This window comes from Labrus bergylta, chromosome 10 (assembly GCF_963930695.1).
Source record: "Labrus bergylta chromosome 10, fLabBer1.1, whole genome shotgun sequence".
NCBI classification, from domain to species: domain Eukaryota; kingdom Metazoa; phylum Chordata; class Actinopteri; order Labriformes; family Labridae; genus Labrus; species Labrus bergylta.
In genome coordinates this window covers 7,189,855-7,204,085 of record NC_089204.1, presented here as the reverse complement: position 1 = coordinate 7,204,085, position 14,231 = coordinate 7,189,855, and the positions used below count along the sequence as shown (strand labels likewise).

General features: G+C 46.4%; 1 protein-coding gene across 5 annotated transcripts in view; it reads left to right on the top strand.

Annotated features, from left to right (window-relative positions):
• The window catches only part of LOC109993878 (signal-induced proliferation-associated 1-like protein 2), a 113,930-nt gene that overhangs the window by 61,380 nt on the left and 38,319 nt on the right, over window positions 1-14,231 (top strand). For all 5 annotated transcript variants that reach the window (XM_020646998.3, XM_020646995.3, XM_065959168.1 and 2 more), the window contains exons 8-9: window positions 48-624; window positions 8,788-9,062. In XM_020646998.3, coding sequence (XP_020502654.1) covers window positions 48-624; window positions 8,788-9,062 — 852 coding nt within the window. The remainder of the gene's footprint in view (window positions 1-47; window positions 625-8,787; window positions 9,063-14,231) is intronic.

Genomic DNA, 14,231 nt, shown 5'->3' with positions numbered 1-14,231 from the left:
AGCGGCTCCCACTTCATGTTATTAATATTTCCTTCCTGTGTCTCCAGCGTGTCCGTGTCCAGGTCTAAAGACGTGCCTCCGTTCGGCCCTCCCATTCCCAAGTCTGTAACGTTCCCAAAGTCGGCCGTTTTCAGGGACTTCCTGCTCGCCAAGGTCATCAACGGCGAAAACGCAGCGCACAAGTCTGAGAAGTTCCGGGCGATGGCGACTCGGACGCGGCAGGAGTACCTGAAGGACCTGGCCGAGAACTTTGTGAGCACGACGACGATAGACAACGCCGTCAAGTTCAGCTTCATCACGCTGGGCGCCAAGAAGAAGGAGAAGGTGAAGCCAAGGAAGGACGCACATCTGCTCAGCGTGGGAGCCGTCACCTGGAGCGTGCGGGCGCGGGACTTCGGCCAGTCGGCGGACGTGGACTGTTTGCTCGGCATATCTAACGAGTTCATCGTGCTGATCGAGGAGGAGTCTAAAAACGTGGTGTTCAACTGCTCCTGTCGGGACGTCATCGGGTGGACCTCGGGGATTATGAGCATTAAGATCTTCTACGAGCGCGGGGAGTGTGTCATGCTGTGTGCTCACGACAACTGTGGGGAGGACATCCGGGAGATGGTGCAGAGACTGGAGGTAAGATTCATTAAAGTCTGAGCTGTAATAATCTCTGTCATCTCACATGTCTTAATGAAAGCCGGACAAGACCGCACAGAGGTCCAGATGATCCCCTATAGGTCAGGTCGTCAGTATGAGAACTAAATCATTCTGCAAGAAGATTTCAGAGAACAATGATGATGATCAGCTTTTAAAACATTCCATCCACAAATTCATTAGGGGGCCTCCAAACAGCGTTTATCACCACCAGTGTTCCTACGCTTACTCCTCTTCATTTTCTTTCTTTCTTTGGTCTTTAGTTTTCAAAACAGCAATGCATGCTGTGCCTTTGCAGGGCAACAAGGATATGTGTTGTCAGAAGGGGCCCCCTTAGGGTGTTTCCTACTGTCATTGGAACATTTTTCACATATTAAGCCGCTGCTGTGGTGCAAAGTTTGTTGGCCCTCAAGGCCCCCCCTACTGGCCTGGGGCCCCGAGCAGTTGCCTGCCTTGCCTGTTGACAAGCAGCGCCTCTGCATCCACCCCACAGAACACAGCACGTTTAGATACTGACATACCTTTTCTGTACCCCACACACACACACACACACACACACACACACACACACACACATCTTTAGTTACAGTTTCTGCAGATAATCACAGAATCTGTATGGTACATGGTGTTAAGTGTTGGACATGATCTGGTTTCCGTTTGTAATTGTTGTCCAGAGTTTGTCTGCACGCTGTTTGTGTGGAGAACAAAACAGGCAGAATGTAATCCACAGTCATTCTGGATCTCATTGGTTATTATCGTAAACCTTTGTAGCTCTTAGTCATCTCTGTGAGCAGACAAAGTTGAGTTAACAGACGTCATCTCTCTACTCTAACTCCATTCTCACTTTCTCAAGTTGCTCTTCAGACTGAAACAAAGCCGACGACTGGAGAAGGAAGTCTCGGCCAGAAATCATTAAATGCTAAAGCTAAAAGAAACGATAGCTGATTAGTGTGTTCAATGATTCAGAGCCGTGAAAACAACATTTTAAGACAGTTACTTTATTTAATTATGATCTGAATCTTAAAACTTATAAAAGATTAACAAATTGCATCCTCATTAATGAGTCTGCTTCATAAAACACATGAAAACACAGGTGGTAAGAGCTTCAGGCTGCTCGTCATAATTAGGTTTTTACGGCGAGCTTGCAGCCATTTGTCCTCGTTACAAAAGATTGCAGCTTCCTTCTCTGTCCTCGTTGTATCCAGGGCAGAAACAGTGTTTATTCAAACATGTTGATCATGTCTCTTTATTCCAGACACCAGATTAAGTTTTTACTGCAGGTGTTCAGAGCTCAAGTGCTTCGTTTGGCCATCCCACAAAAGATAGTTTTTGGGCCAGTTTTGCCTTTATTAGAAGGACAACTGAAGAGAGAGAGTGGGAGGAGAGGGTGGGGAGATGACGTGCAGCAAAGAGCCGGGGTCAGATTCAAACCCACGGCTGCTGCGACAAGGACTATATCTTCTGCACGTTGGTGTGTATTTTAAAGAAAATCCAGACTGTTTCTCTTATGCATGGTCAGTTCATCTTCACCATTTCGGTCCCTCTTTCAGCCTCGGTCGCTCATTTCGCCATGGTCACTCTTCCAGATGTGGTGACTCTTTTAGCCTTAGTCACTCTTTTAGCTTTGATCTCTCTTTTAGCTTTGGTCACTCTTTCAGATTTGGTCGCTCTTTTAGCCTTGGTCGCTCTTTAAGCGTTGGTCGCTCTTTTAGCATTGGTCACTCTTTACGCATTGGTCGCTCTTTTAGCATTGGACGCTCTTTAAACATTGGTCGCTCTTTAAGCGTTGGTCGCTCTTTACGCATTGGTCGCTCTTTACGCATTGGTTGCTCTTTTAGCATTGGACGCTCTTTAAACATTGGTCGCTCTTTAAGCCTTGGTCGCTCTTTTTAAACCTTGGCCGCTCTTTCAGCTTTGGATGCTCTTTTAAATGATGCTCCTCTCTTTGTCGTACATATCAGAGATGTCACAGTGGTAAGCTCGATGAGCTCGTCTCTTCTCTGTCCAACAGACGTAGTGTTAGTTGGGAGAAACGTATTTTAAAGAAAATCCAGACTGTTTCTCTTATGCATGGTCAGTTCATTTTCACCATTTCGGTCCCTCTTTAAGCATTGGTCGCTCTTTAAGCCTTGGTCGCTCTTTTAGCATTGGTCGCTTTTTAAGCATTGGTCGCTCTTTAAGCATTGGTCGCTCTTTAAGCCTTGGTCGCTCTTTTAGCCTTGGCCACTCTTTCAGCTTTGGTTGCTCTTTTAAATGATGCTCCTCTCTTTGTCGTACATATCAGAGATGTCACAGTGGTTAGCTCGATGAGCTCGTCTCGTCTCTGTCCAACAGACGTAGTGTTAGTTGGGAGAAACGTTGGGTGGATCCTGGTTCATGCTTTTAGTCCTGCTGGGCCACCATAGAGACCCCTGTGTCATTAACTTTTTATTAGCTTAACAGTTTGAGTTTTATTGTTCTTTACTAAATCCAGCCAACAAACTAAACTGTAAGTAACACCAGTAAAACATGGTGTGTGATCTATCCTCAGAATCACTCAGTAAATCTCTTCTGACTGTTTTCACACGCAGCTGCACGCCATGGGAAGAAAATGGCGGCTTTGACTTTAAATGGAGCAGGGAGGTATTTGACTTTGGGATATTTGTGGTCTCTCTGCGGTGGAACAATGCATTCTGAAAATATTGCCCTTACCATCGCAGCTTTACTTCTGACCACAAGCCGTGTTATTTGATTTCACCATTATTTCAGCAGAACCGATGCTTTCCTTACTTATATCCATCCTGTCAAGTCTGATGTGTCGCAACTCGACTCACAACTCCACAGTTTTATTTTATTTTGCTCCTTGCAGAATATTTCCCCGTCCCGTCTGGGTTGTTCAGGGACAGGAGCGTCACTTCAATGTGAAACTGTGAAGTCCACAGAGTCCAGAGAGGATTACAGACCTCCTGCTTTCTTTGGATCATCACTCAGAATCAGATGAGCTTTACGGCCAAACGTCTGAGTCACACGAGTACAGATGTTTTTCCAGCTCAGGGTAAACTATTATCAAACATCGTAGTGTTTTCATTCAAAAATAACAAAACCTCCTCCTGCAGCTGACACATTGTTTAACGCAGGGAAAAGCTGTGTTTCCCCTGCAGGAACCTTCCCCTGAGACCAGGGGCTTTTGGAGGAACTTGAGGGGTTTCCAATGCGGGGGCCAGGCTCAGAATGAAGTCTAACAGGCTTTATTTAACCCCCAAAAGATTTGTGCACGGGGGAAATGGATGTTTTTGAAAGTGCAGGGACTTTGACCGTGGCCCTTGGTCGACAAACATTTCTGATTAGCCGAGCATTTGTAGTTTTTGGAAGATTTGCGGAGCAGAAAGTACACAGAATAACTTTAAGTCTCAGCGATGGCCGATTTTTTTTTTTTTTTTTTTTTTTTTTTTTTAGTCGATAAAAGATTGCAACGATGCTCTGAAAACGGGGTTGTCATGTCAGTCGTTCCACATTCAGAAGACAACATCTTGAGAATCCCCCCCTCCCTGTCTGCTTTAAAGGACCTTCAGGTCCTAAAAATATGCTTCTGGGACTTTTGGTGGAAATGGGGCTTGTAGATTAACGATAATGTGATCTGAAGTGTTCTTAATGTTTCAGATATCTGGGTGCAGGTAGGAGGGGGAGGGGGAGGGGGAGGAGGCCTCTTAAACAGAACAGTAACCCAGTTTTAAAGGCGAGGAGAGGAAACAGAGACTTTTTTGGGGGCAGACAGACTAAGAATAGAGGACACAGAGCTCAGCCACTCAGCCCAAGTTCTCCTCTTATCCCCGTTTTCTAGTCCTGCTTTTTCCATCTATACGACTCCTTTGGCTTCAGATGTATCGTGGGTTTTTTGTGGTCAGGTGGCTCTGAGAAAATAGATGAAAACACCTGGTTCCTCCTCCGCCCGGGAGCTGGCATCCCGTGCCTTTTCTTTCCGCTGCTTGTGTTCCTGTATAAGCTCGCTGTTCCTCTCGAGTTTCCACGGTTTGTTTACTGAACCTCTAATCAGGCAGCTCTTTGTTTCCATCAAACAGAGAGAGTTTGATTCCTGAAATCCAAGCCTGAGCTGTGCATGGCCTTATTTCTGCTTCCATGGTTTACTTCTAACAGTCTTCAGTTCTCCCAAAGAGAAACAAGCCGGGATATGATCTGTGTTAGCATCCATTCTGTGATCAAAACACGAGCAAACTGCATCATTTTGAGGAGTTTAGGCTGAGATTCTTGCACGCTTACAGGCGATTTCCCCCCAAAGAGCCCAGAAAGTAGTCAGAAAGTAAATGTGCACCTCTGAAGTCTTGAGAGCCTGCTGAAGAATTTACCATAATTCATCTTTAAAGGACACGGATGTCATTCAGCGTCTCGGCTCGTCATGAGAAAGGACAGAGCAGGATACATTAGCATTTCTGATTAGCCAAAGGACATCGGCTCCTCATTCAGTATGCTAATATCCCCTCACATGTTCTGTCCTCTCACCCCCGGGGATTTGAGAGAGTTTTGTTACAGTTAAAGCTCACAATGAGACGGTGAAGCTGCAGCAGTCGATGCAGTCGGGTTCGAGCTGACGGTGCAAACTTTATCCCAAAGGTGTCCGCAACGTCGACTCGAGTCGTGTTTCATTTAGAGGATTTACAGGCTGCCGGATCTGTGATGTCATGTGAACCAGAGGGAACAGTTTGCCCACAGAAACGCACACAGAGGAGCCTCATGTGAGAGCTCAACTAAAAGCTTTGTGATACCGTCGAGCTCTCCAGGGTGTCGCTGAGCTGGGCGGCCGGGTGTTCAGCCTTTATGAGACAAGGCGTCTTGGCTTGGTGCTTTTTATTCTCGTTTTTAGTTCCTTGCATAAAGAAGTCTGAGTCTCTTAAGCTGTTTTCACACATGCACTCCCAAAACATGATGCAAAAAAGAGGTTGACATGAAAGTCAAGAAGCCTTGTCTCATGCCCATCTCCTGAGGTAAGAAGCAGCAGAGTCCTCTATACAACACTACAATGAGAATATGTGTCTTTCTATCAATGCTGTGTAGTTGAAGAGAATCTCAATGTGAACTAAAGAGTGGAGAAGAACATCCTGGAGAACAGGAAACATAATGCAGCAGGTTCATTAGAGCACAGAGATGGTAGAGGTGGCGTGCAGACAGTCTATGGTCGTGCAGCGATCACAGGGAATAAACGTCACCACCCCCTCCCACTCGCTCCAGGTGAATTCTCCTGATTATATCCTGCTGCGTTCTCACATCAGCTCACTCTGACTTTCTGCAGAATAAATACGAGGAGGCTGGAGGAGAAACTCAAACATTCAGCTGTTTGTGTTCACACATGATGCTCAGTCTGGAAATATCAAAGTCCAATCACTGTTTGCTTTTTAATCAGCATCTTAAATGATCACTGTGTCATCTGTGAGTTTACCGTCATCTCCTCTCTCCTCGTTAACTCGCTCGACTCAGACGTTAATGACAGCGTGTCGTCGTTGTCAGATCCTCTTCTGACTGTCAGACTCCGACTGAAGGTCAACACCAACAACTCCACATGACAACACATCAGACGACGTTCGTTTTCCTCGGGGCAGCGCTGTAGTTTAACGTCAACAATCGTTTAGACGTGTGAGGAAACATGTTGGTCAGCCGGACACATGTACCACAGACTGTCAATATGAGAGTCCATGAAACAGTCTGTGAGGCTGTAAACATGATTAGCAGGAATGCTAGCTGTACTCCCATGCAGGTTACAGGAAACAGGAACCATGCAAATAGAAATAAACAATAATAAACATATTGATAGGCAAAGAGAACATACATTGTGCAGTATTTATAGTTATTACGATCACAGTTGTGGTTTGCTTTGCGTCATAGTTTGAGTCGTTGTTAAAAGTGAAATTTGAAGAACTTCATCTCTCACTCCTCGTGTTCTCTCACACCAGAACCAGGGCCCGTCTCCTGTCCTCACTTAAAGGGTAACTAAACCCCATATTTTCAGCTCTACTGCTCTACCCTGGAATTTCAAAGAATGCATTTAGAACGTCAATGTATCAACTTGGAGAGGGAGGGGGGCGGGGGGTGAAGTCGCCCACTCACTCCTTCCCGCCTTTATCAGACACAACATGATACAGTGTTTGCCACACACACACACACACACACACACACACACACACACAGTGACTCAGGCTCAGGGCTCAGTGCGCGTGTGTGTGTGTGTGTGTGTGTGTGTGTGTGTGTGTGTGTGTGTGGGGGGAGCGAGTGAGGAGAGAGAGAGTGTGTGTTCGGCAGGTGTGAGCGAGAGGCATGTTATGATGCCGGGGACCAGAGCAGAATAATCAGGAGAATGTATCAACTTAGAGAGGGAGGGGGGGCAAACTCCCCCACTCACGTTATCAGCCGCAACATGATACAATGTTTGCCCCACACACACAAATACACACACACACACTTGAGTCCCCACAGTTCGCAGAGTCGGGTAACGAGGGTTTTATAGGTTTGGTGACGTAGGGCTGTACTCCTACATCATACTGTACGCTACACAGCCGTTAGAGTTTTTCAAACTGAAGGGCAGACACTCTGCACATTTCTAACACAATATTTCAAATTTCAATACTTTGTACTCAAATGTCGAGATTGGGACTTGGATTGATCCATAACACTACTTAATACTCAAATACAGAGGTTTATAGTTGAAAAAAGTGGTTTTAGGGTTTAGTTACTCTTTAATGAAGTTTGAGGGAGGTGTCTCACTGCGGGCTCCATCACGGTTGCCTGGGCCTCCTCTCTCTCTCTCTCTCTCTCACAGCGGGTTGGATTTCTGCCTGTGTGAGAATCTGGCCGAGTGTTGACAGGCTGCAGTCTGAGTTAATGTGTCCATGAAACCAGCTGCCACTCTGAGGCGAGCCGAGGCACTCACCCACAACTAAAGCGGGACTAATCAGACGGCTGATTAAAAGCTGATTGGATGCAGTGTGAGATTTCTCCTCATCGGTGTCACATGAAAGTGAAGAGGAATAACGACCGGTGCTGCAGTGTACCTACAGCCTTACATAAACTCACTCACTTCATGTCATCAGGGTGAACTCGGGGATGAGCTGCTTCTGCTCTTTTTTACCTCCGTCTGCTGGTTGCGTGATTCACTGAAATGTTGCAGCTGAAGCGAGAGGGGTTGCCTGAACTTTAGCTGAACCTGAAATTCATTAAAGCAGCGGCTTAACCACCACTGAGCAACGTGAGCAACTTGATTTGCATGCAGGGACATGATTGGACCAGAACCAACCTTTTAGTTTCATCCAAGCACGCAATTGGACGAGCGTGGCCGTCCTCCAAGAACCCAATGGGTGAAGTCTCAAGTCTGTGGCTGCGGAGTCCAGAGCGGCAACGAGAGGATGAAAAGATTTAGGATGTGAACGAGTGTTTTCATCAGCTGCATGTTGATGCAGATTAAACGTGGGCGTATAAACGTTGAGTCTTTTTATGAGTGAACCCGGGTTAATAGACTTAGTCCTGTGGACAAATCGGTATCTCGGCGTTCAATTTGATCCTAATCCCCCCTCACAACCACAAGCTGCTAAAGTTAGTGTTTCCTTATAGACAGGTGTGTATTCATGTGTGCACGGACATGTGTGTCGAGCTGTCTGTGTGCAGCGCTGAGGCTAATTCAGTTAGCTCTGTGATGTGCCCTCTCATTAACTTCCATTTGGAATGCTTCTCTGAATTAGCCAAACAAACACGCTCCTGCTTTCATCTTTTTCCTCGTGTGTTTCTGTTAGAAAAGCTGCTCAGATCTCTCAGAAAACATGAATGTTTTACAAAACAGGACAACAGAATCTTATAACCATCCTCTCTCCTTCACCAGTTCTTTCCTCTTTACTGTTCTTGTTTGTGCAGAAGATGAATAATCGTCGTTTTTTTTTTGTTTTTTAGATTTGTTTTTGGACATTTTGTGCCTTTATTAGAGAGATAGGACAGTGGATAGAGTCTGAAATCAGGGAGTAAGAGAGTAGGGAATGACATGTGGGAAAGAAGCCACAGGTCGGATTTGAACCTGGGCCGATGGGGCGTGCGCTCTAATCACTGCGCCACCAGCGCCCCGAATAATCGTCCTCTTTTGTCTCTAATAAAACGTTTTTCTTTCTCTTCCAGATCACCACCAGAGGTTGTGAGACGTCAGAGATGACCCTGCGTCGGAACAGCCTCGGGCAGCTCGGTTTCCACGTGAACTTTGAAGGCATCGTGGCCGACGTGGAGCCCTTCGGCTTCGCCTGGAAGGCCGGGCTGAGGCAGGGCAGCCGGCTGGTGGAGATCTGCAAGGTGGCCGTCGCCACTCTGACACACGAGCAAATGATCGACCTGCTGCGCACGTCCGTCAGCGTCAAAGTGGTCATCATCCAGCCGCATGAGGACGGCACACCAAGGAGGTAAACACACTCGTTTCTTTACTTATTTTCATCTGAAATCTGACACCTGAATGAAAATCTACAGACGATGAGAGGCGTTCCTTAAGCTGCGGTTAGTTCACAGGAGGTGAAGACAAACTTTAGATCTGTTCATGCAGAACTACAGAAAGGTGTTTTAAAATAGACTCTGGTGAAGTCAGAGTTGGTCTGTAACTGGTTTCTTGCACTAAAAGTTTTCCATCCAGGCTCTGAAAAGTCTTCACAGTATGAAAATTGAAGGATTTTCTTCACTTCTTGAAGCATCCAGACGTTGTCTTCCTCTTATTGCTCATCTTTCATGATGTGCCTTCATGAAAACACCAAGAAAAGGTCTTCTTTTTGTGCTGTGTCTTCTGTTTTTATGTGAAGTCGGGGACGTGCAGTTTGCAGAAAAAAGAAATGCATTGAAGCTCGGCTTGTTTTGAAAATGTGGAGACATTTGAGCTAAGACGTAAAAGAAACCGTCAAAATAAATGCTCAAGTAAAGAACGTATTCCTGAACTCTCTGCAGAATCAGAGTTTTTTGTTCTTTCCAAACTGTATGAACTCCTAATAGAAGAGTTTTTTTTTGTGATGAATGAGTTTGACATTTGCTCTCCTGTCTGAGACGATTAGCATAAAGAAATGCTTACATTCTCTTTTTGTAGAAGCACAGAGGTTTCTGTTTTTCTCCCTCCAGAGGACGCTCTCTCTCTCCCCCTCTTCCTCTCTCGCCCTCTCTCGCCCTCTCGCCCTCTCTCTCTCTCGCCCTCTCCCTCTCTCCCTCTCTCTCACCCTCTGTCTCTCTCTCTCTCTCTCGCCCTCTGTCTCTCTCCCTCTCTCTCTCTCTCTCCCTCCCTCCCTCTCTCTCTATCTCTCTCGCCCTCTGTCTCTCTCTCTATCTCTTACTCTCTCTCCCTCTCTCTCGCCCTCTGTCTCTCTCTCTATCTCTTTCTCTCTCCCCCTCTCTCTCTCCCCCCCCCTCTCTCTCTCTCTCTCTCTCTCTCTCTCTCTCCTCTCTCCCCCCCCTCTCTCTCTCTCTCTCTCTCTCCTCTCCCCCCCCCCCCCCTCTCTCTCTCTCTCTCTCTCTCTCTCTCTCTTTGTGTTGACGTGGTGTTGTTGCAGGAGAAACTTCCAGCAGGCCTGTGGAGTCACAGACACGGGCAGTCAGCGTTTCTCACTAATGATAATGAGAGGAGCGCTTTTGATTAATGGCTCATCTCTCGCTCTCTTTGTCCGACAGCTCTCATTTCCAGATTGCTTTTTTTTCTAACCTCGCCAGTTCATCTCTTCACCCATTAGTGGGGGAGTGTTGGGCTTTCTAGAGACACACCCCCATGGAGAGGCTCCGTCGTATTGAATCAGATCACGCTGTATTTTATACAAAGATGTTGTAGACGAGCTCTTGAGCAAGGAAGAGTTGAAGTCGTGTGTGAATCTCTGGTTCCGAAACACAGCTGCTCGTTGTGTCTGTGAGAGACGGAGCGCTCACATCCATCACTCTGTGACGGTCAAATTGTCGACAGCTTTGTTTTGGTTTTGCTTCAGGCTGACAGATTTGTGTCCGAGCTAACGCTCCTCTCACTTTGTGTCAGAAAACCTCAGCAGAATGACTCGACAGTCTGCAGAGAGAATATCTCCACTTCCTCCTCTTTCTCCTTTCAATGTGATCCTCCTGTTGTTGACTCATTAACTCAATTATTCACCTGTGGATGAATGTGCGGTTATAAAGCTAAGCCTAGTCTGTCTACAAACCCCCAAATAATGAAAAAAGTCCATCCTCTCCGTCATCTGCCTGCTCCACTTTTCAGAAAATGTGTGCTCAAACAGGCCGTTTGGAGATTTTCCCTTCATGACATCACAAAGGGCAGTAACCCCTCCCCCAGGTGGGTGACACTCCCACAGCTAGGTGTTTGTTCTGCACTCTGAGTCTGCCTTCTCACTGTAAACAATAGAACATGGAGCGAGAAAGACTGAGACACCCAAGCCCTTCCAGAGAGGGGCGTGGTCAGACACAGCTCATTTACATATTTAAAGGTACAGACACAGAAACAGGCTGTTCTGAGCAGGGCTGAAATAAAGGGGTTTATAGACATGATTTGGGGAGCTCTGGGACTTATTTAAACTGGATGAAGATGAGGAGAATATATGACCTTTAATATGATGTGTGGCTTCTTAGGGAGCGGTCTCACTGGCCATCCGTACCGTGCCCAAGCACACTTCAACGCTAAAGTCCAGTTCGTTAGATCAATGTGACCGCTCCGTATCGTGCTCAGGCACGGTACACTTCCTTGTCTTTGGCACACTTTGGAGAGGTGTGCTTCAGCACGGTACACTTCATGCATGAGCACAAGCACGCGGGTACACAACACTGACAGCCTTCATTATGGAGAAATCCAGAGTTTCATGGCTGTATCTAACTAACATGACACAATATGAGACACAAAGTAGCTGTCATGTTCTCTGTGTTGTTCTCCGATGTGGCCACGCGTCTATTTTATTTATTTATTTATGGCTGTGTCTGATTAAAATGGCTTAAAATAAGCTGCAAAGTCAGAAAAGTAGCTGTCAGGCTCTCTGTTTTTTTTTCTCTGATGTGCAGACTTGACTTGACTGCGCGTCTCTTTTTCTCTCTCTCTCTGTCTCGTCCGCCTGTTTGTAAACTGAGCACGCTTCACGTTATGTACAAGAGGTGATCGTGCTTTTAGGCAGCGTGGGTATGGCGCAGCGGGGGGGCAATCGTGCTTGAGTACAGCACGGTACAGATGACCAGTGTGACCGCGCCCTTAATATGATGTTTCTATCAGCCAGTGGAGGACAGTAAATGTTCTGAGTTTCTGTTTTTATGAGTATCTTTTTTTTTTCTTGAAGTAAACATTGAAGCTGTCAATAATGGAGTGTGAGCCGCTTTTAAAAAAAATCCAGAAAGATAAATTTATGCTTTAATGCTTCTTCATACTGTGATGTTTGTGGATGCTTGATGGAGACTTTCATCTGTGATATGTTTGTTGTTGTTTTTACCCTTTTAAGCCAAATTTCCGGGTGCTTTGTGTATTCCTGTGTCTGTATATCAAAGCTGGTGTAGTATGTGCGTGTCGAACTGTGTTCAAACTTTGCATCGAGGCCTGGCAGCCGGGGGGACGAACATATTTGCTCCCCCAGATGGTGAGCTAACGTGGCTCGTCTGTGAATCCAACACAGCAGCCTCTCTGGCAGAACGGGCGTCTAATCCTCTTACCTCGATCTGCGATGATACACGATGATACAAATCATAATCGCTGCTCAGGGAGGCAGAAAGCAGACAACACGGACATCTTCCAAGAACCGGTTCTGTGTGTCGATGATGGCGCGGCCGGCTCCCTGGAGGAGTGATTTCAGGACGGGGAGGCATTCTCTGACGCCGTGTGTGTGTGTGTGTGTGTGTGTGTGTGTGTGTGCCAGTTTGAAGGCATCTGGCTCGGCTTCAGTCGCAGCGCTGTGAGGATGCATCAGACGGCGCATAAAGACGGCCTCATGGATGCTCATGCTGCATTACACTGTGCACATAAGGATTCATCATATCATGCTGTATGTCCTTAATGGGTTCTTTGATGCATTATGCATTAAGCTTGACCCATATATGGTGTCGCTAGCACATGCATTTGGCAGATTAGCAGGTATTACAGCAGAAGACTATGCTGGCCCGAGCTGCTGAGCTTCACTGGGAGATTTCATCTTCTTACTTAAAGCCACCAAAGTCCACAGTGACCCTCTCTCTCTCTGCTGTGTGGGGTCTTATTTACATAACCGTGAAGAGCTGAAATGTCTATATTCAGACTAGAGAACCTCTCACGTTCTTTTTCATTTTCACTTTTTTAAAGCCAAATTCGGGAGTCTCTAAAAAACCTGCTTTCTCTTTGTCAGGCCATGAGAACCAAAAGACTCCCTCTCCGTCTTGGGGTTCTGTGAATTTTCTCCCAAGGCTCCAACAAACCGAGAGGTGAGAGGTTAGGTGAAGAATCTCGAGGACCCTCGACTCTTTTTGGCCGCTGCGTCTTTGAGCTTTCTAAAGTGTTGCAGTCAACAATAAAGTGCTCGAGTTTCTCCGCTATTATCTCAAAGGAAAGGAATTCAGCGGGGGCCCGGACGCCCCCAGTCAGTCCCCTGTGGCCACAGAGAAGGGGGTTAGTCTAACAACAATGGACAAGAGTCTCATGACCTCCAGACAATGTGGCCCGGCTCCACACTGCTACTGTGACAAGGAAAAATGTTTTCATAAGCTCATGCTGGGGCTGCAGGCAGAGTGGGTCCTCTTTACTGGTTTTAAAACGTCAGATTGCCGTTTGATTTTTCAGCGAGGATTGAAGGGGTCGACTGTTTTTTAAAATGTAATTTGCAAGAAGAGGAGAAGCCTTGAGAGCCCTGTTAGCACTGTTTGCAGACACTCTGTTAAAGCTGTTTACGCCCTAAATGGTTTTAGCCCGCTCAGCCTTAAGCCAGCGGAGATATGCCTCTAATATTAGTCTAACCTGCTGCTGTATTTGTTTACACTGCAGGAAGGATGTGGTTGGAGCAGAGAGCAATAGAAGAGGCTTTTCAGTCATCGCTCTAAAAAGGCTTTAAACAAGTTCAACATGTTAGCCTGGGTATCCAGCTAACGAGGAGAAGGTGAAAAAGATTAGCTCTGTGAAACGGGACGGTGCAGAACATGCAGGGATCATATATTTTAGGAGTAAACACAGTTTGGATGTTCATGAGAAAACATTCAACCAGAAACTGAGACAAATGAGAGTCTGTGAAATTAGAAATGGATCTTTTTTATGTTTATGTTCATGCACCTTTAAGCTTATAATGACAAAGATTCTGTTTGAGTGTGTGTGTGTGTGTAACCTGATTCTCTCCCCCCCACCCCCCCCACCCCCCGCTGATAATGAGTGTCCCCCGTGGACGTCAGATGTCCACTTGTGACCTTTACTTTGAAGTGTCATCAGACTTGTCATCATGGATTTTTATCTGGACTGAAGCTAAGCCGGATTTCTCACTTCTCATGCCAACACCCTGTGAAAAAGAGCCGAGCTCGCCCCCCAAAAACTCACAGAACCTGCACCACAAATAGTTCAGATTAATCCCCCTGCAAGCTTTCCTCTTTTCTCTCCCCCCTTGCACTCTCTCCTTGTCACTCCCCCGTGCTCT